This window comes from Panthera pardus, unplaced genomic scaffold, assembly GCF_024362965.1.
Source record: "Panthera pardus isolate Hobbes unplaced genomic scaffold, ASM2436296v1 HiC_scaffold_25, whole genome shotgun sequence".
NCBI lineage: Eukaryota > Metazoa > Chordata > Mammalia > Carnivora > Felidae > Panthera > Panthera pardus.
This window is the reverse complement of record NW_026526821.1, coordinates 62,072,292-62,088,256: the sequence shown is the minus strand read 5'-3', so window position 1 is coordinate 62,088,256 and position 15,965 is coordinate 62,072,292. Positions and strand designations below refer to the sequence as shown.

At 44.2% G+C, this 15,965-nt stretch overlaps 2 protein-coding genes across 15 annotated transcripts in view; one reads left to right on the top strand and one right to left on the bottom strand.

The window, feature by feature from the left end:
* Nucleotides 1-15,965, bottom strand: part of LMAN2L (lectin, mannose binding 2 like) — an 83,418-nt gene that overhangs the window by 4,971 nt on the left and 62,482 nt on the right. The window lies entirely within an intron of this gene.
* FER1L5 (fer-1 like family member 5) overlaps nt 1-15,965 on the top strand; it is a 60,169-nt gene that overhangs the window by 28,821 nt on the left and 15,383 nt on the right. For all 14 annotated transcript variants that reach the window (XM_053890629.1, XM_053890627.1, XM_019461939.2 and 11 more), the window contains 6 exons: nt 680-857; nt 12,414-12,538; nt 13,382-13,482; nt 14,123-14,300; nt 14,377-14,532; nt 15,718-15,849. In XM_053890629.1, coding sequence (XP_053746604.1) covers nt 680-857; nt 12,414-12,538; nt 13,382-13,482; nt 14,123-14,300; nt 14,377-14,532; nt 15,718-15,849 — 870 coding nt within the window. The remainder of the gene's footprint in view (nt 1-679; nt 858-12,413; nt 12,539-13,381; nt 13,483-14,122; nt 14,301-14,376; nt 14,533-15,717; nt 15,850-15,965) is intronic.

Here is a 15,965-nt window from a genome sequence, read left to right as displayed (position 1 = left end):
GCCAGACTGCATGCGTGTGAGGGAGAAACTGCATGCAAACTGTGCATACAGGCAAGTGCATCGAAACTTGGCCGGAAAATAGAAGGAGACAAGATCAGGTGGTAGCTAAATAGAGGCTCAGAAGTGAGGAGGGTTATTTTTTATGACAGGGGAGGCGAGCTAGTGAACAGACTGGGTGAGTGCAAGAAGAGGGCAGGGGTTGGCCACAGAAATAAGAGCAGCTGACCTGGTAGATGGAGGACCTCGAGCATATGTGGGAGGAGGCAGTTAGAGAAGGGCTCAGAGCAGATGTGTGTGTATGTCACCTTCATCACACCCCTGCCCACACTCATTCCATCAGGGGAGGGCGTTTAGGCAAAATGGGAAGGGATGAGGTGGCCCAAGTCAGAGCCTAGTCTGGCCCTCTCTGCCTCAGAGGGAGAAGCCTCCTTTTCAGGAAGGAAAGGAACCACAGCTGACTGGGAGGAGGGGGCCAGGTGATAGAGGTCCTGGGAGGAACTGCCCTTGAGCGGGAGTCAAAGCAGGATTTGAAGGGGGCGGGGTTTCAAAGATGGTCACCAGTTCACCCTGAAGAGAAGCAAAGATGACTTTGAAAGAAACAGGGCACCTCATCTTTGCCTCCCTGCGTATCTATGTAGCCTTGGCTTATGTACTGGGGATGTGGGGGTTCTTGTTTTAGAAGCACCACAACCGCCAAAAGTATGGGCTGTGCGTCATCTTCCTTTCCTGTACCATGATGCCCAACTTTAAGGACCTGATCCAATTCGAGGTCAGCATTGGCCACTATGGGAACAAGACAGACCTGAGTTACAAGCCTCTCGTCTCAACCACACAGTACAGCCCAGTGATATATGATGGTAATAGTCAGATCCAACCAAAGAATAGAGAGCATCCACTGCATGCCAGGCTTGTGCTTGGCCCTTTTAAGGGTATTAGCTCATGGAACATTCATAGGTATTGTTAACCCACATGTCACACATGAGGAAAATGAGCTTTGGGGAGGTGAAGTCACCTGCCAAACATTGCACAGCTAGCAGGCAGTGAGCCCATGACAGGAGTTGAAAGTAGGTGTTTGTTTGTGTCAAGTCCTTCTCTACAGTAAGTTCCACACTACAACTTTGCCAACCCCATATTCTTCCCTACTACTCTGAACCACCCCTGATCCATCCATGCAACTATCTTCTGCTACTTGTCTTCCCACCTTCTATCCATCCATTAATCCACTCATCCACCCTTTCATCCATTATCTCCCACCCATCCACTGTCCCAAACAGCCAGCCTCCCTTCCATCCATTCATCCATTCATCCATTCATCCAATATATACTTATTAAACACCTATACCGGACACAATAGAGTAGCAGTTCTCAAAGTGCAGTCCCTGGGCCAGGCATCAGCATCACCTTGGAACTTTTAGAAATGCAGATTCTTGGCCCCACCTCAGTTCTACAGAATCAGAAAATCTGGGGATGATGCCCTGCGATCTGTGTTTTGACAAGCGCTTCACGTGATTCAGATGCATGCTAGAGTTTGAGAACCACTGTTCTAGAGGAATACTGCCTCCCCTTCCACTTCAACAGCTTTGCAGTCTCATTGCCCATTGAGAGCCTTTCTGTGCTTAAAAAAACTTCCCTGGTTTTTTAAGAACAGCTTAGTGAAATAGAATTCACACACCATACAATTCATCCACGTATAGTATGCAATTCAGTTGTTCTTAGTGTATTCACGGAATTGGGCAACCATCTCGTTGATTCTAGAACATTTTCATCGTTCCAGAAAGAAACCCTGTACCCACTAGCAGTCACTCGCTATTTCTCCCCTATGTCCCCAAACTCAGGCAACCACTAATCTACTTTCTGTCTCTATGAGTTTCCTATTCTGGACATTTTACCATACACATGGATTCACAATATGTAGTCCTTGGAGTCTGGCTTCTTTCACTTAGCATAATGGTCTACTTATTTTTAAATTATGATGTATACAAAAGTATAATAAATGTATGTATACAATTTAAAGAAAAATAAAATGAGTACCCCTGAACTCACTACCCAGCTTAAAAGATAGAAAATTGCCAGCACTTAGAAGTTCCCTGTATGCTCTTCCCACATCCATTTACCCACAAAATAACCACAATCCTGACCCTCATGATAATCACTCCCTTACTCTACTTTTCAATTTTTACCACCTATGTAGGCAACTCTAAACAGCATACTATTTTTGCATTTTGTTCGAGTGGAATTTTGTAGTCTATATTCATCTATTTTCCATCTTTTGCTCCATATTAATTTTTTTCATGTTGGTGTGTGTAGCTGAAGTTCATTTTCGCTTCTGTATATGTTCTACTGTATGATTATAACACTAATTATGTGGTATATGTAGACATTTGAGATGTGTCTTCTTTTCCTACTATAATAATTTTGTTATAAACATTCTTGTACATGTCTCCTGGTCTCAAGTGCAAGACTTCCTCTAAATTATATACCCTGGAGTGAAAGAGAGATTCAAAGCAAAAGTAATTATACCAAATTACACTCTCATCAGCATATGAGAATTCCTATTACTCCGCTTTCTCACCAGTACTTGATGTTGCCCAGCCTTTTCATTTTTGCCAATCTGATGGATGTAAAATGGTATCTTATAAGATCTTGATTTGCATTTTCCTAATTATTAATGGAGGATGAGTGCATTTTCATGTGTTTACAAACATTTGTTTTTCTCATCTGTAAAAAGCCTATTAATATGTCTTATCCATTATTCTATTAGGCTTGTCTTTTTCGTATTGACTTTACATTATATTTTCTGGGAACGATCCTTTGTCAATGGGTGTATTGGAAGTATCTTCCCTAAGTTTGGGGCTTTTCATTCTCTTAATGATGATTTTTTATTTGTTTAATTGAGATATTGTTTGCAAACTATAAAATGCACATATTTTAAGTATACAATTTGATGCATTTTGACAAATACATATACCTATGTAACCACCATGGGCAGAAAGTTCCATCACTCCAGAAAGCTGCCATATGCCCCTTTTCAGTCAATATCCCCAACCCCTGGGGGCAGTCACTGCTGTGCTATCACTGTATATTTGTTTTGCTTTTCCTACAACTTCATATATGTGAAATCATACATACAGTTCTCTTTCTATGGCTTCTTTGGCTCAGCATAGTATTCTAAGTGTTCATCCTACATCTATTCACATAGACAAATGTTTTGTTCCTTTTTATTTCTGATAGGTACTCCATAATGACCGTTTATTTCCCCATCCCCCTGTTTGTGGACATTTAGATTGATTCAACTTCTGGAGTATTATGAATAAAGCCACTGTGAACAGTCCTATACAAGTCTCTCTATGAACATGTGCTTGCATTTCTCTTGGCTACATACCTACAAATGGAATTTGGGGTGGTTTTAAAAAAATTTTTTTTACATTTATTTTATTTTTGAGAGACAGAAAGAGACAGCATAAGCAGGGGAGGGGCAGAGAGAGAGCAGGAGACACAGAATCCGAAGCAAGCTCCAGGCTGCAACCTGTCAGCACAGAGCCCAATATGGGGCTCGAACCCACGAACCGTGAGATCATGATCTGAGCCGAAGTCGGACACTTAACCAACTGAGCCACCCAGGTACCCCTGGAATTTGGGTTTTAAAGAGAATAACAATCTTCCAAACTGTTTGTATTATTTTACATACCCACAGCAGTGTTTGAGAGTTGTACTTGCCCCCCACCCTTGCCAACTTTTGATACTGTTGACCTTTACATTTGAGTCATTCTAGAGGGTGTGATGTACATAATGGTAATTTTAATTTCCATTTCTCCAATCAGTAGCAATAGTGAGTGTCTTTTCATGCTCACCTATATTTCTGTAGTGAAGGCACTGTTCAAATCTTTTGCCAGTCTTTCACTGGGTTGTTTGGCTTTTTACATTGCATTCCAATAATTCTTTTGTATTTTGGATACAAGTCCTTCGTCAGGTCTGTTTTGCTAATACGTTCCACTCTGTGGCTTGACTTTTCAATTTCCAAGCAGTGTCTTTTGAAGATAAAAAGTTTCTAATTTTGGTGAAGCAAATAAATTCTAATTTTGAGGGGCACCTGGCTGGCTCAGTCAGAAGAGCATGCAACCCTTGATCTCAGGTTCATGAGTTCAAGGCCCAGGTTGGGTGTAGAGATCATAAATAAATAAATAAATAAATAAATAAAGTGAGATTATCTTTTCTTTTAAGTAATATACTATTTGGTCCAAGAAATACTGTCTACCTCAAGATCATGAGTATTCTCCTGTGTTTCATTCTACAAGCTTTATAATTTTAGCTTCTTTATTTAGGTTTATGATCTAACCTGACTTGATTTTTGTATATGGTGTGAGGTCAGGTTCTTATTTCTATAAAGATAACCAATTCAGTAACATTTGCTGGGAAAAAAAAAACTATTAATTCCCACTTACAATTACTCTGACACCTTTGTTGAAAATTGATTAACCATATGTTGTGGGTCTCTTTCTAGAATCATTGTTCTGTTCCATTGATCTGTCTTTATGCTGATACCACACTGTTTTGATTACTATAGCTCTAAAGCAAGTCTTGAAATCAGTTTGTGTAAGTCTTCCAACTTTGTTATTCTTTTACAAAATAATACAATTTCTGGCTATTCTCGTTCCTTTCCATTTTCATGTAAACTTTAGCATCAGCTTGACAATTTCTACAAAAAGCCTGCTGGAATTTTCCTATCTTCTTTTGTTCTAATCAAGTGTTTTTTGTTTGTTTAGTTTTGGGTTTTTTTTTAGTATTATGCTCTATCTCCTCCCTGGCTATATATCTCTGGATTATTTGTAGCAGTTGGTCAAGAGATTGCAATATTGATCTTTAATCTATCATCGTCTACCTTGAGTTAATATTATAACTACTTCACATATTTTATATATTCACATATAATTGTTATATATAAAATAAAATGCAATCATAATAGTATAATTGTATTTTCACCTTTGTTATTCATTTAGAGTTGGTTTGCTAATATTTTGTTTAGGATTCTTGCATCTGTATGAATAAGATTGATCTTTCTTGTAATTTTCTTTCTTGTAGTGTCCTTTGTTCGGTTTTTATATCAAAGTTATGCTAGCCTCATGAAATTGAGTAGCATTTCCTCTTTTTACTCACTAGGAGCATTTGGGTAAGACTGTAATTATCTGTTTCTTGAAAGTTTGATAAAACTCACCTCTAAATATAAGCCTGGTGTTTTTTTCTAATTGATTGATTTAAATACAGATTTATTTTAATTATTCAGCTTTTCTATTTCTTTTTAAGTCAATTTGGTAGGTTTAATTTATCTAGGAATTTATAAATTCCCTTCATGTAAGTTTTCAAAATTTTCAGCATAAAATTATTCATAGTATCTTTAAAGAATTTTTTTTTATTTTGGCAAAATACACATAACATAAAATGTACCATTTTAACCATCTTTAAATATACAGTTCAGTGGAATTAAGTACATTCACAATGTTGTGTCACTATCACCTCTATTTCTAGAACTCTTTCATCATCACAAACAGAAACTCTACCCTTTAGACAATAAATCCCCTTGTCCTCCTCCCCACAGCCCCTGGTAGCCTCTCTTCTACTTTTTGTTTCTCTAAATTTGCCTATACCTCATATGTGGAATCAAATAATATGTGTCCTTTGTGTTTGACTTATTTCACTTAGCATTTGTTTTCAAGGTTCATCCATGTTATAACATGTGTTAGAACTGCATTGCTTTTTATGGCTGAATAATATCCCTTGGTATGTACGTATCACATTTTGTTTATCCATTCATCTGTTGATGGACACATGGGTTGTTTCCACATTTTTGCTATTGCCTAAATTGTTTTAGCTATTAGCTATTAATAGCTAATAGCTATTAGCTGTTGTTTCCACAGTAACTGTTGTGAATAATGCTGCTTATGAACCTCAGTGTACACATACCGGAGTCCCTGTTTTTAGTTATTTAGGGTTTATGCCTAGGAGTGGAAGCACTGGATCGTATAGTAATTCTGTTTAACTTTTTGAGGAACCACCAAACTATTTTCTACCATAGTTTCTTACTATTATCTATTTATCTCTGTAATATCTAAAAATAGCTGTCCTTACTTTATTCTTTGAGGGTATGGGCACACACGTGCGCTTTCTTTTCATAATTCTTGACAGACTTTTCCAATCTTTTACAAGTAATGCTGTCAAGATATAATCTTATTCACAAGTGAGTCACATGAGTCAGTATAACAGTAGGATAAATTTCCCAAAGTGAAATTGGTCAGTGTATTTGCATCTTGGCAGATATTACAAAACTGCCCTTTGTGCTGGGCATTTTCCCGTTTGCTGTCATCATCTCCAGCAAGGAGAGATTTTGCATGCTCTGTTCTATATCAAACTTCATTCTTGCCCTTCCTGCATCTACTCTGTATCTCAGAGCTGAACACCTGCAAACTACATTTCCCAGAGTCCCATGCCAGCTGATAAAAAGAGAAGATACTGTTCTGTTACACCTCTTCACCTCTTCACTCTGTCTTTCTGCCTCTCCCTCTCCCTCCCTCCCTCCCACCCCTGATTCAGGAGACATCTCTGGAAGTAGCTACATCCCTTCAAAGATCCCACCTTTGGCTGGCCCCTCCTCCATGGATCCAGCCTTGGCCTGGCATCTGCTCCTCTGCCATGCCACCCACTACTGGCTGGACATCACCTTCTTAGTGACTCCAGCGCCCTGCACAGCTATCTCGATGATGAAGTGATATTGTGCACCTGTCTCTGGTCACACCACTGCCTCCATTTTGTTCCCTAGCCCTAGAAACAGAAGTCTCTTCCTCCTGTTATTAACATGAGAATAAGGTCACTTTCCCCTTCTTGATCTCTTGGCCCTTTCAACACATTAAATTCCTTCTATTTCCAATATCTGCCATGGTCTTTTTCTTTTCCTGGCTGTACCCTGACTGATAATCCTCCATAAACGTTGTACCATTCAACATTCCCACCAGCAATGTATGAGACCCTGATCAGTCTGGTAAGTGAAAAGAGGCATTTTGGTGTAGTTTTCTTTTTTTTTTTTTTCTGTTATAAATGAAGTTGGGCATCTTTTCATATGTTTACAAGTCATTTGTGTTTCTCATTAATTTCCTGTTTATTTTCTCTTTTATTCTATTAGGATACTAGTTATTTTCTTATTGATTTCTAGGAACCCTTCATAGATGAGGGAGATTAGGCCCTTATGATATGACCTGTAAGTATTTCTCCCATATTTGTCTCATATCTTTGTCTATGGTGTTTGGGATTTTTTTTCCCATGAAGTCTTTTTTTTTTTTATGTACTCAAATTACTTCTTTAATGGCTTCTGGTTTTTGAGTCATAATTAGAAAGGTCTTCTCCACTCCAGATTTATTAAGGAGAATTCTCTCATGTTTTGTTCTAGAAGTTTGTGGTTTCTTAAAAGTTTCATAACCAATACCTTCCCTTTTTCTGATATTTTTCCCCATAAATTTCTTGATCTTTTTGTCCAGCTCCCCAAATATCCTTTATTTTGCAAGTCTACTAACTTCACCAGGATATGTTGAAGTGTTGATCCTTTGGGGTCAGTTTTCCCTGGCACATGATGTACTCTTTCACGGATACAAGATTAGAATCTTATTCTGTTAGTAGTTTCTTTAGTGGTATATATATTTTTTACAGTTTTTTAATTGGATTGTGTGTCTTCTTATTATGGGGTTATAAGAGTTCTTTATATATACTGGATACAAGTCTTTTATTAGGTATAAGATTTGCAAATAATCTGGCTTATCTTTTCATTTTCTTAACAGTATCTTTGAAGTGTGAATATCTTTAATTTGGAGGAAGTACAATTTTTTTCTTTTATGGTGTCATATCTGAGATCCCTTTGCCTAACCCAAGGTTATGAAGATTTTTCTCCCTATCTTCTAAAAGTTTTATACTTTTGGTTCTTATATTTAGCTGTATGATCCATTTTGAATTAATTTGTATATGAATGCAATTTTTCAAGCACCATTTGTTAAAAAGACTATCTCTAGGGGCACCTGGGTGGCTCAGTTGGTTGGGAGACCGACTTTGGCTCAGGTCATGATCTCGCAGTTTGTGAGTTCAAGCAGACTCTGTGCTGATTGCTCAGAGCCTGGAGCCTGCTTTGGATTCTACCTCTCTCTACCCCTCCCCTGCTCATGCTCTGTGTCTCTCTGTCTCTCAATAATAAATAAACATTAAAAAAAATTTTTTTAATAAAAATAAAGACTATCTCTTCCCATGTGAGTCTTCTTTAGATATATATATGTTTTTTTAATGTTTATTTATTTGTTTTGAGAGGGGGTATGGAGGGGCAGAGAGAGAAGGAGAGAAAATTCCAAGTGGGTTCCACTCTGTCAGCGCAGAACCCGACATGGGGCTCGATCCCAAGAACTGAGATCATGACCTGAGCCGAAATCAAGAGTTGGACATTTAACCAACTGAGCCACCCAGGTGCCCCTTTTTAGTTATATCTTTAAATATTCTGTCCCATTGTTTAGGTTTTCTACTTCAGGGGCTTCATTTATGCACTTAACAGTTTTCCTTGGTTTTCTTCTGTATCTATCATCTTCTCCTTGATCCTTTTTGACTCTTTATTTACATTTTATTTTGGTCACTCTTTTATTTCTATCCTTATTTCTATACCTCTCACCGGATTGTCTGCAGGGTCTAATCTCCCTTAGGCTTCTTTTTATGTTGTCTTCCTTCTAGGGTGTTTGTGTTTCTACTTCTACTTTTTGTCTGCATTTTGCCAGCTCACATTTCCTCCTCTGAGCCCTGAGTTTGTTCTGGGAGTGTATTTTTGCTGGCGCTTTCTGCACTCCGCTCCCATCCAGCTGTGCTTCCAGCTGGCTGTCTGGCTCATCGCTTCCCCGCAGGTGACTTCTGTTGCACTTCACCCCTTCCAGCTTCGGCTTTGAGGGCAATCATAGTTGCTTTTGGCAGCCCTTATGTGTATTTTGAGTCTGCAGATTATATCTGTCTCCTTGTTTTGTTGAAAATGGAGTTGTTTTCCTCCTCCTTGTTGCTTTTGTATGCCATCCAAGAGTAGAAGAAGAAAATTGCCATCTTGTATCTGCACGTTCATATCTGAGAACCCCAGTCCTGGACCTCTGCTCATTTACCATTGTAATGATTCATTCAGTGCCAGAGTCTGCAACTGGGGTCTGCCAACAATTCTGGAAAATTATAAGATATTTTCACTTTGAAAACTACTTTTTATCCTTGTCTCTTATAGATCCTTCTCAAACGGACTCTATTCTCTGTGGAACTTGTCATTCTGTTCTTCGTATTTTTAAATTTCTCTTCCATATTTGCCATCTCTGTGAGCTGCATTCTGCATAACTTCTAGATCTTCTTGGAAGGGCCTTAGGTAACCCATATATTTAAGATGTTTTGGCAGCTCCTGATCCCTGGTCCCCACTTTATTCTTCCCCATAGTATTTTCTACCATTTGACACACTGTATTTTAATGTATTTTTGTCTTTTTTGCCTCTACTATTCTTTAAGTTCTTAAGTAAACTTTTGATTCAGGGGCGCCTGGGTGGCTCAGTTGGTTAAGTGTCGGACTCTTGATTTCGGCTCAGGTCATGATCTCACAGTTCATGGGATTGAGCCCTGCATCGGGCTCCATGCTAACAGCCTGCTTAGGATTCTCTCTCTCCTGCTGTCTCTGCCCCTCCCCCTCTCACGTGCAATAGCTCTCTCTCTCAAAAAAAATAAACAAAAAAACTTTTGATTCAAGTATAACATAGCTACTGAAAAGTACACAAAACAAAGCATCCAACTCAATGAATTATCACGAAGCAAACACACCCACGTAACAACATTCAGACCATGAAACAGAGTCCTGATATCCCAGAGGCTCCTTGAGCCTCTCTACCCCCAGCCCCACCAAGGGCACCACCCTCCTAACCTCCATTTTGTCTGGTGGTTAGGTTTATAAAAACAATCATATAGCATGCAGTCTTTTGTGTCTGGTTTCTTTTGCTCACCATTTTGTGAAATGCATTCACAAACCTAGATGTTGCTGGCTGTAGCTGTAGCTTGTTCTCATACTGTGTAGTATTCCATTGTGCAAATATACCATAATTTATTTTTTCCTTCCATTACTGAGAGAGATTTTGGTGGTTTCCAGTTTTGGACTATTATGAACAGTGCTGCCATGAACATTTTGCACCCTGTCTTTTGATAATGTTGTGACCCCTTTCCGTTGGGTATATACCTGGAAGCAGAACTGCGAGGCTATGAGGTGCGTGGGTGGCTCAGTCGGTTGAGCACCCGAGGTTGACTCAGGTCATGATCTTGCAGTTTGTGAGCTTGAGCCCGCCTTTGGGCTCTGTGCTGACAGCTCAGGGCCTGAAGCCTGCTTCAGATTCTGTGTGTCCCTCTCTCTCTCTGACTCTTCTTCCCTGCTTATGCTCTGTCTCTCTCTCAAAAATAAATAAACATTTAAAAAAAAAAAAAAAGAATGGTGGAACTGCAGGGCTAGAGAGTGTGTATATTGGTTCTGAGCTGCTTGTTTCTTGGAACTTTATCTGTAGGAAACCTTTGGGACTTTAAAGTTTCAACTCCAGAGAGGATTCTTTTGCTTCCTCCAGTTACCTGGGGCACTGCCAACTAAAGACCACTTTAAATTTTCTCCAGCCCACACAGGTGATACGAATGCAGAATACAACCTGTGTGAGGCTCCACTTAAAGTTACAAATGTTACAAATGAGAAAATGTCCTGCCCCCTCTACCTGGAGCTATGCTGGAGATAGGCCAGATTCCTCAGTGTTGTCTTCTGTGTGGTGGGTTATTTCTCCTTGACTGAGGGTTTAGGTTTTGGAGTGGCAGCTTTGCATGGCAGATTAGTTTGGTAAGGGCTGCCCTAACAAAGCACCACAAACTGGGTGGCTTAGCACAACAGGAGGCTTGTTCTCCATTCTGGAGGCTAGACATCCCAAATCAAGGCGTTCTTTGTTTTTTTACTTAGTTTTTTAATTTCCTTTTGAGATTTTTTTTAAGTTTATTTATTTATTTTGAGAGAGAGTGTGAACAGGGGAGGGGCAGAGAGAGAATCCCAAGCAGGCTCTGCACTGTCAGCATGGAGCCCGATGCAGGGCTCAAACCTACAACCCTGAGATCAAGAGTGACACGCTCTACCAACTCAGCCAGCCAAGCACCCCAGGCATCCTTCCGATGGATCTGAGGGAGAATCTGTTCCCAGCCTCTCTCCCAGCATCTGGTGGTTGCCTACAATCTTTGGTGCTCCTTGGCATGTAGACACACCACTCCACCTCTGCCCTCTGTCTTCACGTGGTGTTCTTCCTCCGTCCCTGTGTCTTCACATGGCTGTCCTCTCTCTGTGCCCGTCTCTTCTTCTTATAGGAACATCTACATTGTGTTAAGGCTCCAGCCTACTCCGGATGACCTCATCTTGACTAATGACAGTTGCAATGACCCTATTTCCAAATAAAGTCACATTCTGAGGTAGTAGGGTTAGGACTTCAACATATCTGTATAGGGGACACAATTCAACCCATAACACATGGGGTCTCCTATTAGACTGCCCATTGTGGGCAGTGCCAGGCTTTCTCTGCTGAACCCCCTGCCCTGGCACTTGCCAAAGAGTTCTCCAAGATTTCCAGAAACTTAGAGGGCAAAAGCCAGCTTTGTTTTTGCTTGCCTCACAGGTTTTCTGCTCGCTCTTTATTTTGATTTCTGTAGACTTCTTTCCTTATATCAAGTCAGCAACACAATTCAGAAACATTTTTAAATGCATTTATGTTCCATCTAGCATTCCGCCCCCCCCCCCCCCCACCTATTTCAATAAGGAACATGGCCAGAGAACTCAGTTTGCCAAACTCATCACTGGTTTTTATCCATCTTTGCTCTCCTGACCCCACGCCTCTGCACTGGCAGGCCCTTTATGTTAGATGTCTGCCCACTCCAGCCAAACCCTGGGTCTCCCCTCTGCCTTGCAGCCCACCCAGAAGGGAGACCCTACCTCAAGTCATGCCACCTGCCTTGGCATCTCGCCTGAGGTTAAGGGCATGGGGCTTTGGAGCTAGACACCTGAATTATGATCACCTGGCCGTGCCTAGATTTTCCCACATATAAAATGGGGACTTTTGAAAGGCGACATGACACCCTGAGCACAATGAATACTTGGTAAGGCCAGACATGTTCATCACAGTGCATACGTTCTCAACTGGCCACCAGCCCACCCTCTGGAGGGAGGGGTCCAATTAGGATTGTTAACAGATTGCAGGCATTCTTGAGGAATGGAATAGCTCAGGGAAGGTCCTCTGAGGGGGTGCAGTAAAAGGGGACTTCCCACAGTCCCTCAGACACCTCCCCTGCCTCCCACCCCCACCACGTCTGTGTCTCAGGAAACATCTACCATTATGTGCCCTGGTACAACACCAAGCCAGTGGTGGCCGTGACCTCCTACTGGGAGGACGTCAGCTCCCGCACGAACTGCCTCAACCTCCTTCACTTCATTCGGGACCGCCTGGTGAGTGGTGCAAGAGGGTGCAGGGGTAGGGCCGGGCCATGGATGGGAGGCTTTAGAAACTAAATCACAGTCCTAGGGAGCCGGTCACGCTCCTTGCTCACACACTCCGCACCAATGAAGATGGAAGTGTCCAGCACTGTGCTAGATACTGAAGACCCGAAGCTGAATAAACATAGCACCCAGCCCCACCACCGGGGAAGTCAGACATGCAAATAGCTACTATACAGAGGAGCTAGGGCTGGAGATACAGTACCCAGAGCTGTGGGGGCACAGAGATTAGGGGTGGGGGAGGGGAGACAAAGACAGGATAATCAGAGGAAGTGTTTGAAATGGAGGTAACATTTGAGGAGAGTCTTGAAGAATGAGTTTGCTGGTGGCATGGTGGGGGTGCAGAGAAGGGAACAATGTGCAAAGCCATGTGACACGAAGTTCAGGGGTGGCAGGGACAAGGAGGTGATGTGGAAATAAGGCCAGAGAAACTGGAAGGGGTCAGATCACAAAAAGTGTTATGCATCTGTTAAGGAGGGAAGTCACTGAACAGTTTTAGGCAGGAGAGCCACCTTAGATAAGACTTTCTTGCACCTACAGAAGGGAAGCCCTGGGTCAAGACTATACCCCTTCCAGTCCTGCCCTATCCTTCCACTTCCTGCCACTTATTCCATTGGGTCATGGAGAGGGTGCGTGAGGATCCCAGCCTTGCAAGGGCATGTAACAGCTTTGGACGGATATCCTCAGGTTACCCCAAAGGCCCCCAGGTCCTGACTGAAAACATCTCAGGCCAGTCGGCCCTGTAACCCCTCCCGGATGAGCCCCCATGCTCATTTCCTGTCTCCCGCTGGACAGAAAGCCAATCTGGACACCCTGAAGTCCATACGGAATCCGAAGGACCCCGCTCTGCTCCCCCAGTGGAAGAAGCTGCTGAGAGAACTGGTGGAGGACTGCAAGTAGGGGAGGAGCGCACTGCCCTGGGGCTGGGGCTGAGCCAGGTCAGGTTCACATGGGGTGGGGGTTCAGACCAGCACCCTACAGAACATCACCCAGCTCCTAACTCCTCAAGAAAGGGGTTCTGCTCAAATCTCTCTCAGGCTCAAAGTCCACAGGACATTGCTGCTTCTCCTCCCCCATTCAGGCCCTCTGGAAACTGGCCTTGGCCTCCCCACCCAGCCTTATCTGGCTGTCCCTATACACACACCTGATGCTCCTACCAACCCAGACCTCTCCCTGTCATCTTGACAAGCAACTTTTTCCCTGCTGCTGCTCCTGTCCACAGTGCCCTCCACAGGGCTCTGCCTGTTCTGGAAGATGCATCGTAAGGCCTCTCCCAGCCCCAGCCCCACACCCCACTTGGATCTCCACCCCTACCCCCCAGGGCTTGGTTGACCCTTGTTTCTGGGCTCTCACCCACCTCCACAAGGGGCTCCCTGAGCGCAGGCCTGTGGGAGGGGGTTCTCCTGAGAACCGGTGGGCCGGGCCATCAGGGGACAGGACAGGATCTCAAGTCTAAGAAGGGTACCTTGGCCTAAGGCATGGAAGGAGGTAAGATGGAGAGAGGCCCAGCCCCCTCTTTCCCGGTCCTGGCCACAGGCACCCTCTGCCCTGCATGACCCATCAGCACAGAGCCACCGAGCTGGACAAGAAGAGGTGGCAGCTCCGCAGCCTCCTCCTGCAGGAACTGGCCCAAAAGGCCAAGGAAGCCAAGCCCAGGAACATGGTGGCCACTGTGGAGAACTGGCTGTACCGCCTCAATGCCATGCTCCCTGAGGTAGGCGTTGGACATGCTGCTGGGGGAGGTGGGACTTGAAGCCTGCCGCAGGCCTGACACCATCCCGTCTCGGCAGCCCCAGATGAGCCTCCCAGATGTGATGATCTGGCTGATGTCCAAGGGGCAGCGAGTGGCCTATGCACAGGTGCCTGCCCATAGCATCCTGTTCTCCCCGACAGAGGTTCTGCACTCTGGAAGGTTCTGTGGGAAGACACAGACCCTCTTCTTGCAGGTGGGGAAGCTGGGAATCCTCAGGCCATCCTGTTCCTCGGGGGAGGAAAGGGCCCAGAAACACCCCAAGAGAGAAGCCCTGAACTCTTGAGGCAGCCCCCATGAGTCTCCCTGAGGGCATGCCCACTTCGTCTCTCCTGGACCCTCTACCAGATAAAGTGGGGTTTAAAGAGTCTCCAGAGGAAGGCAGGGGACAATGACCACCATCATGTGGTTAATGCCAAGTCCACATCCCTCATAAGTGTTCCTCAAATTCATGTCTTCCCTCATCCTTACACTACACTTGGTCCAGTCCCTTCTCATCTCTCCCCTGAACCACGATTGGGTGCTTTCCAAAATATTTAATGTTTACATGGCTTGGGCACCAGCCCATCATATCAGATGCAGGCCATACATAAGGCTGGCTGACCAGCACTCCTGCCCTGATGACAGCCACTACTCCCAGCCTTCTCCACCTCACCCCACCCCCACCCCCGGGAAGCAGGTGGGGAGCTCTCCCTCACTCTTGATGTCCTTGGCTCCCCATTGCCTTCTGGAGAAGGCTCAACTGCCCTGGCTGGGCCCCAGCCCCTTCTCACTGCCATAACCTCCTTAGGGCTACATACTCTCAACAGGCTACTCTTGGCTTCCCCGCCCCCAAACCTACCTGCCCTGTGCCCTTTCTACCATTGTGGAAGGGCCCTCCGATGCCCATCTGAGTCCCTCATCCTACAAGAACCACTGAGACTTGACTCCTGGCTTTACCACTCACTGGCTTGTGTGACCCCAGACCAACCCTTGACCATGTCCAGGTCTCAGTCTGCTCCTCTGTTAAATAGGCCTAGTGAAAATGATGCCCCACCCCACAATGGTAGTGTGTGAGGACCAGAGCATATGTCCATGTCACCACCATCACCACTCCTCTTTGGAGCCTTCCCAGGCTCCCTACGTGGCACTGCCCCTCTCCCCGCAACCCCATCAGCCTCTCTGTTATGCATGGGGTCACAGGTATAACCATCTGCTTGCCCTCTCCCTCTGGAAGGCAGGAACCCTGCATCATTCACTTTTAGCCCCAGCACCCCACTCAGTGGAAGGCCCCTGCTCCCAGGGTTCAGGGTGAAGGAGCAGGTGTGTGTCCGTCGCTCACCCGGGCCCCTGCCCCCTGGGGAACGTGTACCCCTGTGGGGTTGACCTGCCTCCGGTTCAGTACCCAGAGGGTGAAGGACAGAAGGACACGCTCCCGGCCCACCTCCGGGTCTGCATGTGGCTCGGCAATATCACAGACAGCAAGGATCTGCAGCTGCTCCGCCAGGGCGAAGTTGTCGTGTACGCGGAGACGGTAAGCGGCACCCGGGTAGGACAGAGCAGGGAGGTCAAGCTGCAAATAGCCTAGCACCAAAGGTGGAGAAAACGGTTACCAGCGGAATCTGAGGATTATGAAATGGGCGTCATCAG